At 43.8% G+C, this 24,153-nt stretch overlaps 1 protein-coding gene across 4 annotated transcripts in view; it reads right to left on the bottom strand.

Moving 5' to 3' along the window:
• Positions 1 to 24,153, bottom strand: part of STAT1 (signal transducer and activator of transcription 1) — a 630,302-nt gene that overhangs the window by 478,624 nt on the left and 127,525 nt on the right. For all 4 annotated transcript variants that reach the window (XM_073558164.1, XM_073558167.1, XM_073558166.1 and 1 more), the window contains exon 7: positions 13,687 to 13,790. In XM_073558164.1, the coding sequence (XP_073414265.1) occupies positions 13,687 to 13,790 (104 nt within the window). The remainder of the gene's footprint in view (positions 1 to 13,686; positions 13,791 to 24,153) is intronic.

The raw sequence follows: 24,153 nt of genomic DNA, 5'->3' as shown, positions 1-24,153 counted from the left end.
CATTCGCCAGCCACGTAATACCGGTCGGAAGTGCCTTCTCTCGCCGATTATCGTTGCCAATAAAGGGCATTTCCCAGCCTGGCCATAGAATTAGGATCACGTGCTCCTTGAAGGCAGACTTACTTGTCTGGAAAACATTTCTACAGTTCTACAAAGGCTATTCCTGCCTCATGGCAAAAGAGATAACAAGCAAGGAACTAGGGTTCATAGTAGGTGGACATATTAGAGAGGGTTTTGCAGCAATATAAAAACCAATGGTGCAAAAGCAGCTGGCCAGAGCTATGGGTCACAGCAAGCTGGGGACGTGACCCAGCCCTGTTGGAAATTTTCACAATAGTATCATCAGTGGAACTATGGGGTACTCAGTTGGAAAACACAAACTTTCGATTTCTAACAAAAAATCTAGGAACAGCAAATAGCTGAAACCATATGTCTTTTGCATCCCCACCCCTTACTCGTGTTCTTATGCCGGCTAGCACTACTGTGCCTGAAACACAACATCTGGTGTCGTGCCAAATTAACGACCGACATAGACGATAATCTTGTTAACTCACTTATCTTCTGATTGGCAGTCCTTCAGAGACCTTCTCCCCTGTGCACAACCAGCGGGTATCCAGTGTCCTCCATTTCTATGGGACAAAGTGGCAAATCATTGATGCCATTAATATGCGCCTCCATTACACCGGCTACTTGGTAGGTCTACAGTAAGGCGTGGGAAGAGTGGTGCGCTCTAATTCAGGGTAGGCTCATCAATAAGTGCGACCGAGCAAGATGTAAGGTGTCTACGGAATTCTTGATTCAGCTCAAAGAAAGAGGGGCGTCGGGTACATCAGCACAACGGCATTTATGGGGAATAGTCTTTTTCTTTCAACTAATGGGGTGGGCTGACGTTACTAAGCACTTTTTCCTCAAACAAGCTATTAAAGTCTGGAAAATGCTTAAATCGAGTCAGGAATGTCGTCGCCCCCATTTCACTTAGATTATTGCATGACATTATTTCAATATCCCCATCGGTATGCAAGTCTCAAGACAAGGCGATTCTCATATCAGCAGCCTTCGTTATCGCTTTTTTCGGCGCACTGAACATTAGCAAGTTGTTGCCACAGTCAAAAACAGCGTTGGAAGGCGGTTTGATCAATGAGGACATAGTCATATGCAGCGATGCTCTGTGCATTCGAGTGCGGAAATATAAGTGCGATCCCGCCGATAGGGGCACGTGGGTCCTAGTTTACCTATCAGCTGGCCCAGTTTGCCCTCTAAAAATAGTCAAACGCTACACGGTAATAAGACACACAAGCAGATTTTTTTCTCTCACATTCAGACAGGTCCCCTCTTATCAAGTATCAGTTTTGAGGTAATTTTTAAGCAGTGCTTGAAAAAAACGGCACTAATACGAAAGAGTATGGGACACTTTCTTTCTGAATCGGGGCAGCCACTGAAGCAGCTAGGGCAGGAGTATCAGAGGCCGAAGTGCAGAGAATAGGTAGTTGGAAATCCGCATGTTTCGCCACATACATAAGACCTGATTTGCTAAAGCAACATATCTTGTTTCTTACAGGCATATGTAAGCCCGCAGTCTGTGTTTTGGGACATTCATATGTCTATTGGGCAGCAAAAAGGGCCAAGCTTTGGCCGGGAGGAAAAAATCTAGGCTTCCTGGGGTTAGAGGTCACCAATGGCAACAGATTTTCCCAGAACTAGTTAACATCGCTAAGAGGGCCAAGGGGCCGGTGATATTAGTGTTACACACTGGTGGCAATGATTTGGGCAAACAAAAAAGAGCGGAGCTCTGTACAGTTATATAAACAGACATAGAGCATTTTACCTGTCTTTACCAAAGATGAAATTGGTGTGGTCGGAGATAGTACCACGAGACGTTTGGCAAGGAGCAAGGGACACAAAAGCCATAGAGTGATCAAGAAGAAAGATCAATGCGCGGATGGCGAAATTTGTGAGGGGAAGATGCGGCATTGTGGTTCGCCACCAACAGCTGGAAGGAGATAATTCGGCACATTTGAGACCAGATGCAGTTCACCTTACGGACATTTGTCTTGACATATTTTTGTCCGGCTTGCAGGACAGAGTCGAACAGGTCCTAAAGCCGATGGGTGGGGGTCAGAGTCCTGTGTAGGTTATACACATCATCCTCCGTGGCGGAAGTTGTAGAGAGGGGAAAAGGTTCGTAACCGCTCATTGGCCGGCTTGCTTGTCGGATGCAGACAGGGCCTTCAGCAATGAGCCCGTTGAGCAATGTAATTGCCTTTCTCTGCTTACGTATTCAATAAACTGTGACTGATCTGTTTCAACCCACCTAGGACTATCTGTGTTTTCATTACGGGACTGGTGGGAGAGGGGAAGGCACTGTTTGAGACAAGCGGGTCTCTGCAGTCTATGTATTTTTGTTAGGAGTCAGGTTCCTGCGTCTGCTCTGCAGGAATCCGGACCCTTACATTCTGCGGTCTCTTGCTCTTTATCTAACACAGAGGAGATTGCCTTGCAGCAAATCTCTCCAGGGGCTAAGTCCTTCTGTCCTCCTACTGAGCATGCTCATGGGACGATTTCCCATTGGAGATCGGGAGTCATGTGCTCAGGTCCTGCTCCAGATCTCATTGGTCCATCTCGGAGATCTGGAAGCTTCCGGAAGGTCCCGGCTGCTATAAAAAGCACGCATGGCCGTTCCGCCATGCGCTATTATAGACTATACTGCTATGTGTGAATGGTGACGGATGTATGTTCTGGTGACTGACTTATTATGAAACCCCTTCCCTCGGATATTACGCATGTGGTTAGGGAATTAGTTCAGTAGTCTGCGCCAGCCTGTGTCAAGCCTTAGGCCACTGTGCACACCGCACCTCTGCGCTAGCGTCCAACATAGCACCTGCTTTGTAGCTGTGTCGTCCAGCGGCAGTGTCCTGCGCCACGCTGCAGTTGCAGCCCTTCTTGGCGTTTGCAGTAGCGACGCTGCACACATGGTAAGTCTAGATGGACGCAGTCCCTCTTAGTTCCTGCTCCTGTGACCTTATACCATGTGTGCATTTACCTGAGGCCTGTGACTCTAACAGGCTCAGTCTTTTGCATGTTTTTGTTGTGGCGTCTCTGTGTGTGAACAAAGCCCGCTCTGCGCACTTCGGGTGAAGTTGAACCCGTGCGCATTATATCGCATATTGCTCGTCTGCCATTACTCAGCAGCTGTTGTAACAACTACTGCACGGTGGACCCCGAGCGGCGAACGCACTTTATTATTATTTTTATTTAGTGCGTTCCGCCGTTCCTAACAATTTTGTGTGAATGAGGAAAAGAATAAAGACCCCCAGGGCCAGGTCCCCTTTTTTGTAAGGTATTTGCCACTTTAACCCTAGCAATGAAAGTTCATAAGGGGTAGATTGAATGTCAGTTAGTGTTAGACGATGTTCCCTTCCGCAGTCAACTTAGGCGTTGTGACATCACTCCCTACTCAAGAAATTCTGACTAGCCTTGTAAACATGTGGGTATCCATCCATGTAAGAACTTCATCAACGATTAAAACTTCAATCAAAATCAAAGGAGAAGAGTTTGCTGAAAGTCATGATTGATCGTACCCCAAAAAGAAGAGGGGCTCAAAGAAACCATGTAATGAGGTTCAGCTACAGATTGTGACACACGGCAGTTGTGCCATTCACAACCCTGCAGAAGAAAGCTGCCGGAGAAGAACGGAAAGTCTGGCAATGGGAGGGGTGTATACAGGATAGTGAGGTAGGCTGACCTATGGACTTTGAGGGTGAGGCCATTCCAGAGTCTCTCTAGTAAGATGACTTTAGGAAAGGCGGATACCTTAAGATTGGCAACAACATGACTGCAGAGCAAAAACCTAAATTAAGAAAGACCAAAAAAGATCCTGAAAGATGAAGTCTGTGTATTCTGTGGATGGTGATGTTGGGTTACAGTGAAGGGTATGGAAGAGCTGATGACCGCAATGAGTGATGTCTAAGTACTGTAGTGCAGTATTAGACTTAATTCCATCCTGAACTGTTATGCCACAGAACATGTTTACAAAAGTTAAGGTCTTTGTTTTGTGTGCGTTTGCAAACATTAATCTGGCTTTTTTATATTTATTTTGGAGTACTGGCTTCTTCCTGGCAGAGTGGCCTTTCAGCCCATGCTGATACAGTACTCGTTTTACTGTGGATATTGACACAATCTTATAAGCTTCCGACATCATCTTCACCAGATCTTTTGCTTTTGTCCTTGGGTTGATAAGCACATGTCGGACCAAAGCAGGTTTATCCCAGAGGACATAGAACCTGTCTCCTTCCTGAGGGGTATGATGGTTGGACAATCCCATCTTGCTTGTACTAGCATATAATTGTTTGTACATATGAACAAGGCACCTTCAGTTATCTTGAAATTGTACTCAAGGATGAGCCAGACTTCTGCAAGTCCACAATTCACTTCCTGATATCTTGACTGATTTATTTAGACTTTCCCATGATGCTACGCAAATAAGCAGTGTGTTTCAGGTGTACATTAAAATACATCCACAAGTATGTCTCTAATTAACACAGATGTTGCCAACAAACCTATCAGAAGCTTCCAAACACATGACATCATCATACGGGCAGTGCAGAATTCTAAAAAGGCATAGTAATCTTAGTGTATGTAAACTTTTGACTTTGCAGTAAGTACCGTATATACTCGTGTATAAGCCGACTCCCTAATTTTGCCACAAAAAACTGGGAAAACTTATTGACTCCGTGCATAAGCCGAGGGTGGAATCCATAGATTATGCCCCCATATGCTGCTCCATAGATTATGCCCCCATATGCTGCTCCATAGAATATGCCCCCATATACTGCTCCATAGACTATGCCCCCATATGCCGGTCCATAGAATATGCCCCCCATATGCTGCCCCATAGACTATGCCCCCATATACTGCTCCATAAACTATGCCCCCATATGCTGCTCCATAAACTATGCCCCCATATGCTGCTCCATAAACTATGCCCCCATATGCTGCCCCATAGAATATGCCCCCATATGCTGCCCCATAGAATATGCCCCCATATGCTGCTCCATAAACTATGCCCCCATATGCTGCCCCATAGAATATGTCCCCATATGCTGCCCCATAGAATATGCCCCCATATGCTGCCCCATAGAATATGCCCCCATATGCTGCCCCATAGAATATGCCCCCCATATGCTGCCCCATAGAATATGCCCCATATGCTGCCCCATAGAATATGCCCCATATGCTGCCCCATATATTATGTCCCCATATGCTGCTCCATAGACTATGCCCCCATATGCTGCCCCATAGAATATGCCCCCCATATGCTGCCCCATAGAATATGCCCCATAGAACCTGCCCCATAGAACATTCCCCATAGAATATGGCCCCATTTGCTGCCCCATATATTATGCCCCCATATGCTGCCCCATAGAATATGCCCCTATATGCTACCCCACAGAATATGCCCCATATGCTGCCCCATAGAATATGCCCCCTATGCTGGTCCATAGAATATGCCCCCATATACTGCTCAATAGACTATGCCCCCATACATATGCTGCTTCATAGAATATGCCCCCATATGCTGCAAAAAAAAAAAATCCATACTCACCTCTCCTGGGTCCATCACCGCTGTCTGCCGCTTCTTGTGTCAGTGACTGTTCAGCCAGCAGAGGGTGCAGCACGCCCTAATCACGTCACAGCGCCCCCTGCTGCCTAAACGTCATTGACACAGGATGCAGCAGAGACAGCGGTGAGCAGCGATGGACCGGGGGACAGGTGAATATCGCTATACTCACCCATCCTGCCGCGGTTTCTGCAGCCTCGCTCGCTTCTCCAGTCTCCCTTCCCTTCCTGTCTTCAGTGGTCACGTGGTACCACTTATTACCACTCATGAATATGCGCATATTCATGAGTGGTAATGAGCGGCAGCATGTGACCGCTGAAGACAGGAAGGGAGACAGTGGAGAAGCGAGTGAGGCTGCAGAGACCGCGGCAGGACAGGTAAGTATGATCTCTGACACCCCCGCTCCCCCTCGCCCGCCGACCCCCAGCTATATGACCCGTGTATAAGCCGAGAGGGGGACTTTCAGCAAAAAAATGGGCTGAAAATCTCGGCTTATACACGAGTATATACGGCAATAAAAATGCTTTAACACATTCTCTCTCATTCAGGCATTCGGCAAATATTAACAATTTTGTAATCCTAATTGACTTAGAAGGGGAAAGGTTTATTCTGATTTCATGTCAGATATTGTGAAAACACATGCATATGTGTCTTTTTATATAGTGTATGTAAACTTCTGGTTTCAACTGTATATACTATTTCAAGTATTGATTTCTGTTAAAAGATTTTGATTATGGCTTATAGCCAATGAAAACTCAAAAGTCATTATCTCAGTAAATTAGAATAATTAACAAAAAACACTTGCAAAGGCTTCCAAAGCATTTAAAAAGGATCCCTCAGTCTGTTTCAGTAGGCTCCACAATCATGGGGTAGACTACTGACTTGACAGATGTCCAGAAGGCAGTCATTGACCCACTGCACAAGGAGGGCAAGCCACAAAAGGTCATTGCTAAAGAAACTGGCTGATCACATAGTGCTGAATCCAAGCATATTAAAGGAAGGTTGAACGGAAGGAAAAAGTGTGGTACAAAAAGGTGCACAAGCAACCGGGATAACAGCAGCCTTAAAAGGATTGTTAAGAAAATGCCATTAAAAAGTTTTGGGAAAATTCACAAGGAGTGGACTACTGCCGGAGTCATTGCTTCAAGAGCCACCACAAACAGACATATCCATGACAAGGGATACAAGTGTCGCATTCCTTGTGTGAAGCCACTCATGACCAATAGACAACGCCAGAAGCGTCTTACCTGGGCCAAAGAGAAAAAAAACTGTACTGTTGCTCAGTTGTCCAAAATGTTTTCAGAAGTAAATTTTGCATTACATTTGGAAATCAAGGTCCCAGAGTCTGAAGAAAGAGTGGAGAGGCACAAAGACCTTTCTAATGATCTTTTTACTCTTAGACCTGAGACGGGGACAAGGGGGCATCCTCTAAGTCTGGAGGAAAGAAGGTTTAATCATTATTTATTATTATTTATTTATATATCGCCATTAATTCCATGGTGCAGTACATGAGAAGGGGGGTTACATACAAAGTTATAGATATTGTTAACAGTAAACAAATTTACTATGACAGACTGGTACAGAGGGGAGAGGACCCTGTCCTTGCGGACTTACATTCTACATTCTTCATAATCTCAGATGTGGATTCTTTACTGGAAGAGCAGTGAGACTATGGAACTCTCTGCCGTATTGTGTTGTAATGAGTGATTCCCTACTAAAATTTAAGAAGGGACTGGATGCCTTTCTTGAAAAGTATAATATTGCAGGTTACATATACTAGATTCCTTGATAGGGCGTTGATCCAGGATACTAGTCTGATTGCCGTATGTGGAGTCGGGAAGGAAATTTTTTCCCCAATTGTGGAGCTTAGTATTTGCCGCATGGGATTTTTTGCCTTCCTCTGGATTAACCTGCTGGGCTATGGGTTGAACTAGATGGAAATAAGTCTTCCTTCAACCTTAAAAACTATGCTACTATGTTACAATCCAAGCTGCTTGAGTTCTAGTGTGAAGTTTTCACAATCAGTGATGGTTTGGGGAGACATGTACTCTGCTGGTGTAGGTCCCACTGTGTTTCATCAAGACCAATGTCAGCGCAGCCGCCTACCAGGAAATTTTAGAGAACTTCATGCTTCATTTTTTTATCTTGATTTCTTTTAGTGTTTCTTAAAGCCAGAAAGTTGCCATTTGAAATTACTTTAGTTTTGTGCCATGTCTATGATCTGCTTTTTCTCTAGCAACCTTCCACGACAGCATAGGAGGATGTCTCCACGCCCTAATGGGGGACAGGAAGCACGAGAGGTTAAAAGGTCCCTCCCACCTCCCTCTCACCAGTGACTTTCCTGTTCCCCATGGGGCATGGAGAGGTCTGGTATACTGTGTGGCCGGCTGCCGCAGCGTACCTGGAAGATGCCAAACGCCAGGCAGTGGTGGTCGGTGGCGCCGCCTCCCCTCCTCCGTTTCTGCTCCCGTCTTCTCTGAATTCGGGACCGTTTCCTGGCCCTCCCGCGCTCCCCTATGGGGAGAAAAGCGGCCCAGTGATCCCTGGCCGGAGGCCTCCTGTAGCTATCCGGTCTCTCCTCCTCCCCCTGCGTGCAGTGCGATACCGGAAGTGACGTCAGCGCGCGTCACTTCCGGGGTATGTGGAGGTCGCGCTGTCATGGCGGCCCCCATCCTATTGCCGGCGCGTGGAGCTCGCCAGCATTGCTGTGCCTGCTCCGGGACCCAGGGAGGAGGAGTGGGAAACAGATGACTGCGCTGAGGGTGGGGTTAATCTCATATTAACCCGCCGGAAGACGCCGACAGGTAAGATGAGAATCCCCTGTTAGCATGGACGGGTCTTCCTGCCCTGCGTCTGCAGAGCCCAGCGCTGCCCCAGCCACAGTAAGTGTCCAGGGGGGGGGTCCTAATGGTGCGGTCAGGGCATAGGTCCTCAAAATGCTTCTCCCCCTTATTCCATAGGGAGAAAAGTCTGCCCATAAGAGCACCAATACATCTAGTAAGTCGGCCAAATGTGCCATATGCAGCACAAAACTTCCCTCAAATTGGGAGAAGCTATGTCAAGCTTGCACGGATAAGGTGGTTAGGGCTGAGCATCCGTCATTGAATGACGAAATCCGCAGCTTGGTTACCCATCAGGTTCAAACCTCTTTAGCTGCCCTGCCCCCCCACCACCACCTCCACTCTCTCCGATGGTGGGTTCACCACCCCCTAAAAAACGGAAGATTCAAATAGAGGATTCAGAGTCAGAATCAGAAAGATCATACAATTCAGGATCCGAGAATTGGGAACAACCAGGAACCTCTAGGTCAGCTGACACTAGAAGGTACCTCCTTTCCACGGAATATGTGGATGAGCTGGTCAGTGCAGTACGTGTCACTATGGGCCTAGAGGACGAACCCGTCACGCAGACAGCACAGGATCGCATGTTCAGTGGATATGAGGGGCCTAAGCGAACGGGGTTTCCAGTTCACAGGAGTGTAGCAGATATGATTTCCCAGGAATGGGAGTATCCAGAAAAACGCTACTCGGCCCCTTCAGAACTCTGACATAGATTTCCCCTAGAGGGAGAGGAATTTAGATGGGACATCCCGAAGGTAGATGTCCAGGTAGCAAGAGTGGTAAAAAAGACGGTTCTGCCGTTCGATGATGCATCCCAGCTTAGAGACCCGATGGACCGTAAAGCAGAAAGTCTCCTAAGAAAAGCCTGGGAAACCTCTGACTTTACTTTAAAATCTGGAATCGCGTCCACCTGTGTCTCTAGGTCCCTCTTCCAATGGATTGAGGAGCTAGAGAGCCATATTTCTCGTGGTACCTCAAGGAGTGACCTCTTCAACTCCCTTCCTATCTTGCAGAGAGCTATGGGTTTCCTGGCAGATGCATCAATGGAGATGATCCGTGCATCTGCCAGGGCCATGGTCCAGTCAAATTCCGCCAGATGGGCCCTCTGGCTTAAAACATGGAGTGGGGACGTTACATCCAAAGTTAAACTCTGCTCTTTACCCTTCAAGGGCGAACATGTTTTCGGCCCGGCCTTAGACGAAATTCTAGAAAAGGCCACAGATAAAAAGAAGGTGCTTCCAGAGCAGAGGACCACAAGAAAGCGTCTTTTTCGAGCCCCCCAGAGTCAGTCATCCCAACCGCGAGGAAAGAGAAAGATGGGAAGATGGAGCTACGCTAAAGGGAGAGGCAGGAACATCCTGGTCCCCCAGCAGCAGCAGCAACCTCAAGAAAAGCAATGACTCGACCCCGGTCGGGGGAAGGCTTTCGAGGTTTTTTTCTTGCTTGGCAGTTGATCTCCAACAGCCCCTGGGTCCTCAGTGTGATCAGAGAGTGCCTTCTGCTAGAGCTCGAATCCTCCCCCCGCGGGGTATAAGAGTTGCCTCCCTACCACCTCGGGAGATCCCAGCATTAAAATTCAGCATTCGGCTTCCTCTACACTCAAAAGCCATCTCTCTGGTCCCTGCGGAGGAACAAGGAAGGGGGCATTATTCCAGATTGTTCCTAGTAAAAAAGCCCACAGGGGAGGCAAGAATAATAATAAATCTGAAAGGCCTCAACCGACACATTGCGTACCACAAATTCAAGATGGAGTCAGTAAAGACCGCCATTCCTCTGATAGGGCCGTCGTACTTCATGGCAACCATAGATCTGAAGGATGCTTATTTCCACATCCCCATACATCCTTATTACAGGAAGTATCTGAGGTTTGCGATTCGTCAAGGTCCGGAAGTCAAGCACTTTCAATACAATGTGCTTCCCTTTGGAATATCCTGTGCCCCCAAGTTTTTTCCAAAATTATGACAAAAGTCGTGTCCTACATCAGAAGCCGGGGTATATGTATTGTACCTTACCTGGACGACCCACTGATAATAGGGTCCTCCTACCAGACCCTGGAAGACCAGGTAGCCCAGACTCTGGACATTCTTCAATCATTGGGTTGGATCCCAAATATAAAGAAATCACAAATTCAACACTCTCAGGAGGTAAAATTCTTAAGAATCCTACTAGATTCAAAGAATCAGATGTCCTTCCTCCCGGATGAACATCAGAGGTTTATAATGGCAAGAGTCTCAGATTTCAGGGGACAGAGGTCCCCGACCCTCAGGTCAGCCATGTCCATATTAGGGTTAATGACCTCCTGCATCCAGTCGGTGCCCTGGGCTCAGGCCCACTCCAGAACGCTCCAATCCCATATCTTAAGAAACTGGAACAGGGATCACACCTCCTGAACAAAAGAGTCCAGACCCCAGGAACAGTGAAAGCCTCACTGGCATGGTGGATGGACGGCAAAAACCTGTGCAGGGGAATCAACTGGTCCCAGATCCCCTTAATTACGGTTACGACAGACGCCAGCAAAAAAGGCTGGGGAGCTGTAGTGTCTCGACAACCATTCCAAGGGTTATGGAGCCAGAAAATGAGTGCAAGATCCTCAAACTTCAGGGAGCTGAAGGCAGTGGAGGAAGCCCTCCGGGCAGCAAGACATCTGGTCCAAGATCAACATATCAGAGTCTACTCGGATAATGTAACAACAGTGGCACATCTCCGGCATCAGGGCGGCACAAGATCCAGCAACCTGGAGGGCCTCTCAGGCCGAATATTTTGCTGGGCTGAAAGACACCTCCATTCCCAGACAGCGGTCCACCTGAGAGGTACGGCCAATCTTCAGGCAGATTTCCTGAGCAGAAAACGCATCCAGCCCGGCGAATGGACCCTGAATGGAAGAATCTTTCGAATACTAGTCAGCAGGTGGGGTCTCCCGGAGGTGGACCTTCTAGCCTCAGGAGAGAATGCTCAAGTGAGAGACTACTTCTCCCTGAACCACAGGGACAGATCCCTGGGAATGGACGCCTTCGCCCACAAGTGGAGGTTCCGTCTAGCATATGCCTTCCCGCCGGTTCCAATCCTTGCTGCAACCCTGAGAAAAATCCGGGAGGATCAGACCCCAACCATTCTAGTAGCTCCGCTGTGGCCAAAGAGGAGCTGGTATTCTCTAGTTACAGAACTACGGGTAGACGGGCCATTCATCCTGTCCACAGAAGACGACATTCTCTTACAGGGCCCTCTATACCACCCAAACCTCCAGGGAATGAGGTTAGCGGCCTGGCTTCTGAAGCCCAGATCTTGAGGACCAAGGGGCTATCTGAGGCGGTAATTAAAACCCTCCAGAAATCTCGGAAGCCAGTCACCATTGCCATATATAATAAAATATGGAAGAGATTCTCCTCATGGTGTCTGCCAGACCTGCCCGACCCAGACAACCCTAACATTTCACGTATCCTGGATTTCTTGCAGAGGGGGCTGGAACTAGGTCTAAAACCTAGCACACTAAAAGTACAAGTATCGGCATTAAGCTCCATGTTTGATTGTGACTTGGCTAACCACAGGTGGATAAAAAGATTCATGACATCAGCCGCTAGGCTACATCCAAAAAACTAATTTCAGTTCCACCATGGGACTTGAATGTGGTGCTTACAGGACTCACTCAATCACCCTTTGAGCCTCTATCATCAAAGAGGAGTTGTTCCACACGCTGGACGTAAGACGTATAATTCTCCACTACTTGGAGTACACCAAACCATATAGAATCGACCACAACCTATTTATCCATACCTCTGGTCCAAACAGAGGAGAGAAGGTGGCAAAGAACACCATTGCCAATTGGATTAAAAAGGCTATCTCTGAAGCATACCTGGCGCAAAACATCACTCCCCCTACAGGGATCAAAGCGCATCCAACACGATCTACCTCTACTTCATGGGCTGAGAGGGCAGGTGCATCTTCAGAGCAGATTTGTAAGGCAGCAACCTGGTCCTCCTTACATACTTTTACTAAACACTATAGATTAGACCTTGTGTCCAACAGGGATCTAGTCTTTGGCCGAAAAGTTCTTCAGGCCGTTGTCCCCCCCCTTAGTGCAGTATAGGTTGTTATGCCTCCTATGCTGTCGTGGAAGGTTGCTAGAGAAAATAGAATTAGACTTACCGGTAATTCGGTTTCTAGAAACCTTCCACGACACCACTATTTCCCTCCCTGCATTCTTAGACAAATTTTGAGAATCCTAAGGTAACCGGTGCTATGGTAATCAGTTATAAGTCCCTGGTGAGAGGGAGGTGGGAGGGACTTTTTAACCTCTCGTGCTTCCTGTCCCCCATTAGGGCATGGAGACATCCTCCTATGCTGTCGTGGAAGGTTTCTAGAAACCGAATTACCGGTAAGTCTAATTCTATTTTTTCTACAAAATTAAACAACTGAATGAACATCCTCCAAGGCCGGTGATTACATAATTTTTGCCAGGGGTTGTAATCCATGCGTCTTATGGCTTACTGGAGGTGGTGGCAGCGGTGAAGAGGGGTCCCATGGTCGCTGCTAGAGAAGGCAAGAGTGGAGTGCTGCTGCAGGCCAGGATGACAGGGTGTTCCGATGTGTGGCGCGTCGCTGTGGGTGTCCGGTGCTGCTGCTGCGCTGTGTCTAATGCTGCTGCGCTGTGTCCAGCGGTGCTGCAGAGGGGGGCTGTGCCGACATTTTGTGAAAGGGCAGAGCCTCCGCAGTTCCATGATTTCCTGTGCGGTGGACTCCGGGAAAATAGCTGCCGAGGGCGGCACATGTACAGATGGAGATCTTGGCACAAAGATCTCAAAAGATGAGATTTCAGCGCTGAGATCTCATCTCCTGAGATCTTGGTGCCGAGATCTCCATCTGTGCATGCGCCGCCCCCCCGGAGGCCATTTTCCCTGAGTCCACAGTACACGAAACCACGGAACTGCGGGGGGCTCTGGCCTTTCACAAAATGTTTTCAGAGCTCTCCACAGCACCGCCGGACACAGCGCAGCAGCAGCACCGGACACCCGCATTATAAGACGCACCCGCATTTTCCCTCCAAATTTGGAGGAAAAAAGTGTGACTTATAATCCGAAAAATACAGTAACTTTTTGATGACATTCTAATTTTGTGAGAAGCAACTGCATATACAAACTTTTGATTGGTAATGTACAGGAATTCATATACTGTAAAAAAAAAAGATACTTATATTTATTTTACTACTTATAGTATGCATGAATATTAACTTACCTTCCTTTTAATACCTATAGCAAGATACATGTTTTGTAACACCAATTTTTCCTGCTTGAGTTCATTCTGAGCAAGACGTTCACTTTGCGCATGATGTTCATTTTCTAAATAAAATAACAATGCAAAATGAGAGGCATTAAGTGGTTTTGTGAGTTAACTCTGTTGCAGTCAATTATCAATTAGTTACACCAGTTTATTTTTTATTAATACAAAATATAAACTGTTAACTGGCTTACCAAAACATTATAAGAAAAATATATTTATATGATGATCTCAAAAAGTTAGTTATTATCAAATGCAAAATAGATGAATACGCTTATCTGACATAAAATATCAGAAAAAAGCTTGTTAATACTACCATATTACAGAAAGTGAATATTTCATATACAAAACTCCCAAAGCACAAAATGCAAGCAGAAAAAGAAAAATCAAATTAATAGATTCTTCTCTAGTTTCAGGTAGGGTCGTAGGTCACCACTGATAACATGAAGACGTAACTCTAGTGCATTCTAGCTGTACAGATCCTCAAGATTTACACAATGTGACGAGACAGAATTTCTTATTTATCCACATGTCTATTTTCAGTTAGTCAGGAGGCATAAAATGTTATCTATATGTTGACTTTTTAATTGATGTGTTTCTTTCTTCAATTGTTCAAGAGTCTGAAATGTTGACTCTTCTTGTAGTTTACTGTGTTTTTCGGACTATAAGACGCACTTTTTTCCTCCAAAAATGTGGAGGGAAAATGGGGTGCGTTGTATAGTCTGGATGTATCGGCTCTTGCTATGGTGGGGAGGTGGAGGAGCGGTTTCGGCAGTGCAGCGGGTGACAGAGGCTGGAGCTAGCTGCTGTGGTTAACCCCTGTGCACCCTGATAAAGAGAAATGAATATTCACTGCATTACACGCCCATAGGCGTGGAGGGCAGTGAATATTCATTTCTCTTTAATGGAATCCTGGTACGATTGGTCCCTTCCTTTCCATATCCTGGTATAATTGGCTCCCATCCCCATCCTGGTATGCATAGCCCTGTCAGAAAACATTAAAAAAACAAACCATTACACTTACCTTCCCGCCGCTCCCTCTCAGCATCCTGTTCCAATGTAAGCAGCTGCTTAATGCTTGTAAGCAGCGCATTGCAGGGACGTTATGCACTGCTTGCAAACTGACAGGAAGCTGCCGGAATGGTCAATGCTCTGCACGCCGGTACTGTGTGTGCAGAGAGCATTCATTGCTCTCTAGCAAGCACAATGTCAGCCGGAGTCTTCCTGCTACTGCCGGCGGTCACGTATTCCGATATTTAAGAGAAATTAATATTCAACCCATTCCATGAAAATTCATTTCCTTAAGTATCGGCATACGTAACCGCCGGCAGCAGCAGGAAGGCTCCACCTGACACTATGCACGCTAGTGAGCAATGAATACTCACTGCTTTGCGTGCACACAGTCCCGGCGTGCAGAGCATTGAGCAATCCTGCAGATGCCCTTGGCTTGCAAGCAGCGCATGAGGTCCCTGCCATGCACTGCTTAGAAGCATTAAGCAGCTGCTGGCAGCAGAGCAGGATGCTGCGAGGGAGCGTGGGAAGGTAAGGTTTGTTTTTAACCCCTTTCTGACATCTGACATAATGATCCATCCATGTGACCTGGGCCTGTTTGACTATCGACGGATCTTTACGCCATATATTTAATGCGACACTGCGACCGAAGTCGCAGTGATCGCATTAAAATTCCGGCGCCATCTTACCTCTAGGTAGATGGCGCCGTCATCCTGAGGGGTGTCGCCACACTTATTACCCATGATCGCTGTGATTGGCTGTTCAATTCTGAACAGTCAATCGCAGCATTTCTCATTATTTTAGGCAATCAGATTGCCTGAAACACTGGTGTCCCAGCCGAGGATCGAGCACTGTTCCTAGGCCAGGCATCGCCGGAAATTACTCTGATTGGCGCGATCGACGATCACATCAATTGTGCCAATTGCATCACATCAATTGTGACAGCGCTGTGCCCTGCCGGTGACTGGCCGGTGAGCTGCCTAGGATCGGAGCTGTAAGAGCACTGATCCTGGGCCGGTGCCTCAACGCCAGCCATGGCCTGGACATGCTGATTGGCGCGATTGACGAATACATTGATCGCGTCAATCACAGGCCACAGCCATGGTGTGATCGCGCTGTGACCTGCCTGTGCCCCCTGGATGTGACCTGCCTAGGATCGGAGCTATGAGCTCCGATCCTAGGCTGTTGCCTGGCAACGCCAGCATCACCAGAGCCAGCTCTGATTGGTGTGATCAATATCATCATCGATCGCAATAATGACAGGGCACAGCAATGGTATGACCGCTCTGTGACCTGTCTTTGACCACACTCCAGGTCCTCACACTAGCTGAGGATTGCTGCAGAGCAGTCACGCTACAGAATCTGCTGCTGAAGAAAGAACAAAGAACAGAAGAATGTAGACAAGACAGAAGAGGAGAGACAACAACTATAAGTGTTTTGGTCCCTGCCCGATCTCTCTTCATCAACCCCAATACCCCCATCCCCCCTTTCCCCCTCCATCCCCCTTTGTGCCGCCTACGTGCGCACACTTAGCAGCCACCGAGCATTGACTGGTAACGCAGTTCACCGATCAACAATCGTGCTGTTTTCCATTTTTTCACCCCCCTTTGCGCCACCTCCGTGCGCATATCCAGCAGCCGCCGAGCTTTAGTTAGTGACGCAGTTCACTCATCAGAGCTCGTGCCTGCTGTTTTACACTTTTCTTTTCACTGACATTTTTCTCTCCATGGTTGCTATTTTTCTTTTAGCTTTTTCTTTTCAGACAAAAGTTTACACCAAGCACTACCTCACACACAAACAATTAAAAATAAAGTTCTGACACAATCACCATATTCATAAAATATGTCCCGTTCGGCCCAACAACGCTATTCAGTGGAGGCATATGCATTCCTTGCTTCTGACACTGATAGCGAGGGAGAGGATCCCAAATTTCTTTATTTTTCAGATTCATTATCCCATCCTGCTGAACCGTCACGCAGACGTCTGTCCCAGGACAGAAGATGAAGCAGCGCCTCCGATTCCAGAAGATGATCCAGCGGACCCCATTATGGACCACGTATGGACATCGCGCAAAAAAAATTATGAGCCATTGATTCCCAATTTTGTGGCAGAACCAGGAATCAAGTTTGACACCATCGGCCTTACAGAACTAGACTTTTTCAAAGTCTTTTTCTCTGTGGATTTTGTTAACCTCATGGTGGGCCAAACTAATTTGTATGCTCATCAATTTTTGGCAGAAAAACCCGGTTCATCATTTTCTAACTGGTCTCCTGCAGACGCAGTTGAAATTATGCAGTTTTGGGGCCTGGTCCTTCATATGGGGATCCTGAAGAAGTCAGAACTTCAGCAATATTGGAGTGTTGATGTTTTATACAATACTCCAGAGTTCCAAATAGTCATGGCCGGACACGTTTTGAGGTCATCCACAAATTCCTGCATTATACCGATACTGCACAGTGTCTCCCACGAGATGACCACAACTTTGACTGTCTGTTCAATGTTCTGCTGGTCATCCAACCTGTCAACAAAAAGTTTGCTGAAGTGTACGTGCCCCAGAGGGACATCTGCGTGAATGAGTTCTTAATTAATTTAAAGGGAAGGATCAGATTTTGTCAGTGCATGCCCATCAAGAGGGAAAGGTATGGAATTAAACTCTATAAGCTGTGTGAGAGTACCTCAGGGTATACCCACAGGTTTAGAGTTTATGAAAGGAAGGACACCCGGATAGAACACCCTGAATGCCCCCCTGTCCTGGGAGTGAGTGAGAAAATTGTGTGGGATTTGGTGCAACCACTGCTGGATAAATGTTATCACCTCTACATGGATAACTTTTATACCAGCATCAAAACCCTCTCTGCGCGAGGTTCCGCAGTCCAGTACTGTCTGCAAAAATCAAAGCGACCTCCCAAAAACGCTACTTGGGCAGATGCTCAGAAGGGGTGACAGCAGAGCCCAATGAAGCAACCACCTGCTGGTTGTCAACTACAAAGACAAGAGGGATGTCTTTTTCTTGACCACCATACACGGTGATGACAGCGACCTCAGCACTGTACGGGGTACCTCTGCACAGGTCAGCAAACCAGACTGTGTACTGGGGTATAACAAAAATATGGGGGGCATTGATCTATGCTATCAACTCCTCCAGCAGTACAGTGCTTTGAGAAAGGCCAAGTTGTGGTACAAAAACCTGGCCGTGCACATCGTGCAAATGATATAACACAAAAATTGAGCTCGACTAGAGTTGGTACACATGCTGCACATAAACGTATGTTCACATTAGCCATAAAACATAAAACCTATAAGAGAAAAAATGAGCAAAAACCCTGCTGTAACTATGTAAATAAAAAGCAAAAAGTACATTTAAATAACAGAGTTTTTAATAATACTGATCAAAAATAGCATAGAAGAAATCCCACCACCACAAGGTAACTCTGATCGGGACAGTCCTACACTGTCTAATATTAAAAACCTTACCATGTGTCAAAATTGACCTCAGTGTGTGAATAAGGGAAGACAAAAGGACTGGGCTCAACCAGTGGAACACCAGACTGGTTGTGTAGAACTATCCCAATCAGAGTTATCTTGTCGTGGTGGGATAGCTTTTATGCTCTTTTTGATCAAAAGCAGTATTACTAAAAACTATGTTATTTAAATGCATTTTTTGCTTTTTATTTACTTAGTTACAGCAGGGTTTTTGCTAATTTTTTGGCAATGCTCAACGCTTTCCTGCTGTCACGATGTGTAGGCCAGACTGCTATGTTGTACCTTCAGTTCCTAGGAGGTAGTGATTAAGGCACTGATATTTGGCACTCAGGAAGGACAGTATGAAGAAGAAAAAAAGCCAGCTCACCGATCTTTCAGAAAGTGCACGGATCGCTGTCCTGATGAGACGCATTCATGTAAAATTTGAAGACCAATTGTTCCAGCTCTTCCTTTATTTTGTCACGATAAAAACATGATAAGCTTCTTAGACAGCATCAAGGCACACGTGAGTACGAGCTACGCGTTTTGATCGCTGCTGCAATCTTTATCAAAGCTAGCACACTATGAAAGTACCAACATTAAAAAGGACCTGTCACCAATCAGCTGTCAAAAAACAATTACGATTTAAGGTACTGAACAAGAGACATACATATAATCAAAAGTCACCAATGAACTGTCAAAAAACAATCACATGATTCAAGGACCTAAACAGGAAACATGCATATAAACAAAATCACCAATCAGCTGTCAAAAAACAATCACATGATTTAAGGTCCTGGACAAGACACATACATATAATCAAAAAAAGAAGAAAAAACATACAAATATAAATGTGAATAACATACAAAATCAATTAATCAACTTAATAAAAATTACTTTGATATAGATCAATAATTAAACATTACTTCGTTTTTTCTATTCTGACCCGCAGGGAACCTTGTTCCAAGAATGAATATCCAATATGCTTCACGGGTGAGCAACAGTCTTTTAACATCGCCTCCTCGAAAAGGTTTTTTTTTTTTTTTTTTCCAGACCAGAGACTCTGAATGAAACAATATCCCTTGAGTGTACATCTATAAAATGTTTTGCTGTAGAGGATATACTACACTTACCACCTGCAATGTTTGTGATATCATTTAAATGTTCACCTATCCGAGTTTTTAATTTTCTGGACGTGCATCCAATATATGCCTCATTGCAAATTGTGCAATCTATTTTATACCCAACATAACAGGTGTTGCAATTGATAAACCTCCTTATTGTAAAGGTATTAGCATTGTCATGATTGCTAAACGTTTTAGTGTTAACCATTTGTTTACAAGTTCAGCAGTTTGTAGTGCCACATTTGAAACTGCCTTTGCAGTCTAGCCAGGTGCTTTGATGATTTCTGGAGCGAAACATACTAGGAGACAGTATATTTCCTAGGGTCGGAGCTCTCCTTGCCACTATATTACAACCTTCCTCAAGTAACTAGGCTAAAATTGGATCCTTGTATAAGATTGGCAAAAATTTGTTAATATTTTTGACCTGATAAAACTGTGGACTAAACTGTAAACATACAAAAGGTTTATTGTAATTTCTCTTATAGTGCGATGGTTAATAAAATTGTTTGTATGGTCCTGTTTTTCAGTGGAAACTATTTTTAACGCTCTGGTGAGCATCCAATTAGGATACCCCCTCTGCTTAAACTTATGAAAAGACTTTTTCAAATCATCCTCAAGATCATGATTATTTTTGGAATTTCTTGTAAGTCTGGTAAATTCACCCACTGGAATGGATTTAACTGCATGTCTAGGATGGCTACTCTTTGCATGTAGGATTGTATTGCCTGTGAGAAGTTTGGAATAAGTTCTAGTAGAAACTAATTGATTGGGTTTACCTGACAATTCTAAATCAAGAAAGGAATTTTTTTGTTTATCATGTACATGAGTAAATCTGATATTTTGGTCATTATTGTTAATGTAATCCACAAACTCTTGTATGGCAGATACATCGCCCCTCCAAACAATCAAGGTGTCATCGATGTATCTGCCATACCAAACAATGAAAGAAGAAAATTTATTCAATGTGGAAAATAAAAATTGAAACTCCACAAAAGACATAATCAAATTAGCAAGAGATGGTGAAAATTTAGCCCCATTGCAACTCCTGTACACTGTAAATAAAATTCCTGGTCAAAAGAAAAATATTCATGAGTCAACAAAAATGATGTTACCTTCAAAATATAATTAATTAAATCCTGTGTATAATTACTGTACTTTGAAAGATGAAAATTCAAAGCTTGCAATGCAACAAAGTGAGGTATACGCATATATAAAGATGTGACATCACAACTCAACCAATTATACTCTCACAACCATGTTTTATGGGACAAAATATCCAAAACCTCTTTGGTATCTTTGACAGTGACATTTCAAATGTGAATGAATTCCATGGAATGAATTTCCAAGAACAAATCTCTCTTTTGAATTTACAGGAGTTACAGGATGATAGTGTTGAACCAAGTCTTATCGTTAATCAGACAATTTGAAGGTCAAAAACCCCTTTTTCATTATCCGATAAAGACCAGATCGGAACGTATAGCTAAATTTCAAGAAATTGTAGAGCGCGAATTTAAATCACTCAAATATGAAAAAAAAATAATAATGTACTGCGGGTCAGAATAGAAAAAACTAAATCATGTTTCATTATTGATCTATATCAAAGTAATTTTTATTATTAAGTTGAATTAATTGATTTTGTACAGTATGTTTTTTCACATTTATATTTGTATGTTTTTTCTTCTTTTTTGATTACATGTATGTTTCTTGCCCAGAACCCTAAATCATGTGATTGATTTCTGACAGCTGATTGGTGATTTTGTTTATATGCATGTTTCTTGTTTAGGACCTTGAATCATGTGATTGTTTTTTGACAATTCATTGGTGACAGGTCCTTTTTAATGCTGGTACTTTCATAGTGTGATAGCTTTGATAAAGATCGCAGAAGCGATTGAAATGCGTAGCTCGTCCTCACGTGTGCCTTGATGTTGTCTAAGAAGATTATCATGTTTTTATCGTGAAAAAATAAAGGAATTTTTTATGGAAGAGCTGGAACAATTGGTGTTCAAATTTTACACTCAGGAAGGAGCGGGACCCAGTACTTCCGGAACTGAAGGTGCTCACATCGTACCAGACCAGCATTTCCCGGGGGAGGTCCTTCAAACTGGAAAAAAAGGAAGGTCGCAAAAGAGGTGCCGAATGTTACAAAAAAGGAATACGCAAGGACTCCATTTATAAATGCGACACCTGCCCTGACAAAACTGGCCTGTGTATGAAAGATTGCTTCAAACTGTACCACACCTCCAAGCATTACTAAATTAATTTCTGACTTACACAACTGACGCATGACAACCTGACAAACACTACACAACTCACGTATGCCACTACATTATAAAATTCACATACAAGAAAACAGTAGATTAGTTCCAAAAAAAGGGGCACTTGCTGGGCATTGCCACTGCTTAGGCACATCAGGGGCTCTGCAAATGCGACATGACGCCCGCAGACCATTCTATCAAAGTCTGCACTCAAAAAAGTCACAACCTCCCTTCCGAGCCCCGACGTGTGCCCAAACAGTAGTTTTCTCCCACACAATGGGTATCAGCGTACTCAGGACAAATTGGACAACTTTTGGAGTCCAATTTCTCTTGTTACCCTTGGGAAACTAAATGTGGGCGAAAAGATCATTTTTGTGGAAAAAATATGATTTTTTATCTTCACGGTTCTACATTATAAACTTCTGTGAAGCACTTGGGGGTTCAAGGTGCTCATCACACATCTAGATAAGTTCCTTGGGGGTCTAGTTTCCAAAATGGGGTCACTTGTGGGGAGTTTCCATATCAGGGGCTCTCCAAATGAGACATGGCATCCAATCTCACTTCCAGACAATTTTGTGTTGAAAAAGTCAAACTGAGCTCCATCTCTTCCAAGCTCTATCATGCGCCTAAACAGTGTTTTTTTCCCCATATATTGGGTATTGGCATGTTCACGAGAAATTTCATTATACATTTTGGGTTTAATTTTTTCCTTTTACCCTTGTGAAAATGAAAAGATTTACTCAAGGGTGGATAAAAATAAAGAATACCACAAGATCAGAGTAGAATGTGCAGCATGAATGATGATACAATGATAAAATAATAAAGATGATAATAACAAATGGCAAAGTTTTTGTGGAAAAAATGCCTTTATTAAAATGTATTGGCACAACAATTAAGTGCATTAAAATTATATATATATATATAATCATAAAAAAGAAAAAATAATAATAAAATATAAAACCACATATGCGGTATACTTATGTATACTGGAAAACCCGTTCCATAACAAAAAAGGCTGAATTAATGATACAGGTAGAGAAGTGCATAATTATAGTGACACAAAAAAATTAATATACATTAATAAATGTGCCAAAAGTGCAGCTGTGCAAATAAGTAAAAAAACGCCCTAAGGCGTGTGCTATTGAACCAAAAAAAATACCTGTAAGCCAATGACCGCAATGTGGATAGTATAGTGACGCGCCCCGACGCGCGTTTCGGAAATAAAATCTCCTTCGTCAGGGGGATAGATATCTTGCACTTCTCTACCTGTATCATTAATTCAGCCTTTTTTGTTATGGAACGGGTTTTCCAGTATACATAAGTATACCGCATATGTGGTTTTATATTTTATTATTATTTTTTCTTTTTTATGATTGATTATATATATATATATATATATATATATATATATATATATAATTTTAATGCACTTAATTGTTGTGCCAATTCATTTTAATAAAGGCATTTTTTCCACAAAAACTTTGCCATTTGTTATTATCATCTTTATTATTTTATCATTGTATCATCATTCATGCTGCACATTCTACTCTGATCTTGTGGTATTCTTTATTTTTATCCACCCTTGAGTAAATCTTTTCATACACACCGGATGGTCTGCCATCCTTTTCTTGGGAGATTGGTTCAATCACACTTTTTTATATATTAATATCTTTATTTATATTAATGTGATTATTACATTTTATATTAGTATTTTGTGTGTTTGTATTTTTTTCCTTGTTCACCCTTGTGAAAATGAAAAAAGTCTAAAGTTACATTTTAGTGAAAAAAATTAAATGTTCATTTTTCCTTTCACATTCCCTTAATTCCTGTGAAGCACCTGAAGGGTTAATAAACTTCTTGAATGTGGTTTTGATCAGCTTGAGGGGTGTAGTTTTTTGAATGATGTCACTTTTGGGTATTTTCTGTTATATAGACCCCCTCAAAGTGACTTCAAATGTGAGGTGGTCACTAAAAAATGGTTTTGTAAATTTTGTAAAAATGAGAAATCGCTTTTCAACTTTTAACCCCTTCACCCCCAAGGGTGGTTTGCACGTTCATGACCGGGCCAATTTTTACAATTCTGACCACTGTACCTTTATGAGGTCATAACTCTGGAACGCTTCCATGGATCCCGGTGATTCTGACATTGTTTTCTCGTGACATATTGTACTTCATGTTAGTGGTAAAATTTCATTCAAATAACTTGCGTTTATTTGTGAGAAAAACGGAAATTTGGCGAAAATTTCGAAAATTTCGCAATTTTCCAACTTTGAATTTTTATGCCCTTAAATCACAGAGATACGGCACACAAAAAACTTGATAACTAACATTTCCCACATGTTTACTTTACATCAGCACAATTTTGGAACCAAAATTTTTTTTTGTTAGGAAGTTATAAGGGTTAAAAGTTGACCAGCGATTTCTCATTTTTACAACACCATTTTATTTTTAGGACCACATCACATTTGAAGCCACTTTGAGGGATCTATATGATAGAAAATACCCAAAAGTGACACCATTCTAAAAACTGCACCCCTTAAGGTGCTCAAAACCACATTCAAGAAGTTTATTAA

Source organism: Dendrobates tinctorius, unplaced genomic scaffold, assembly GCF_039654945.1.
Source record: "Dendrobates tinctorius isolate UK_male_01 unplaced genomic scaffold, ASM3965494v1 ptg000254l, whole genome shotgun sequence".
In the NCBI taxonomy this organism is placed as follows: Eukaryota; Metazoa; Chordata; class Amphibia; order Anura; family Dendrobatidae; genus Dendrobates; species Dendrobates tinctorius.
This window is presented reverse-complemented; position numbering and strand designations above follow the sequence as displayed.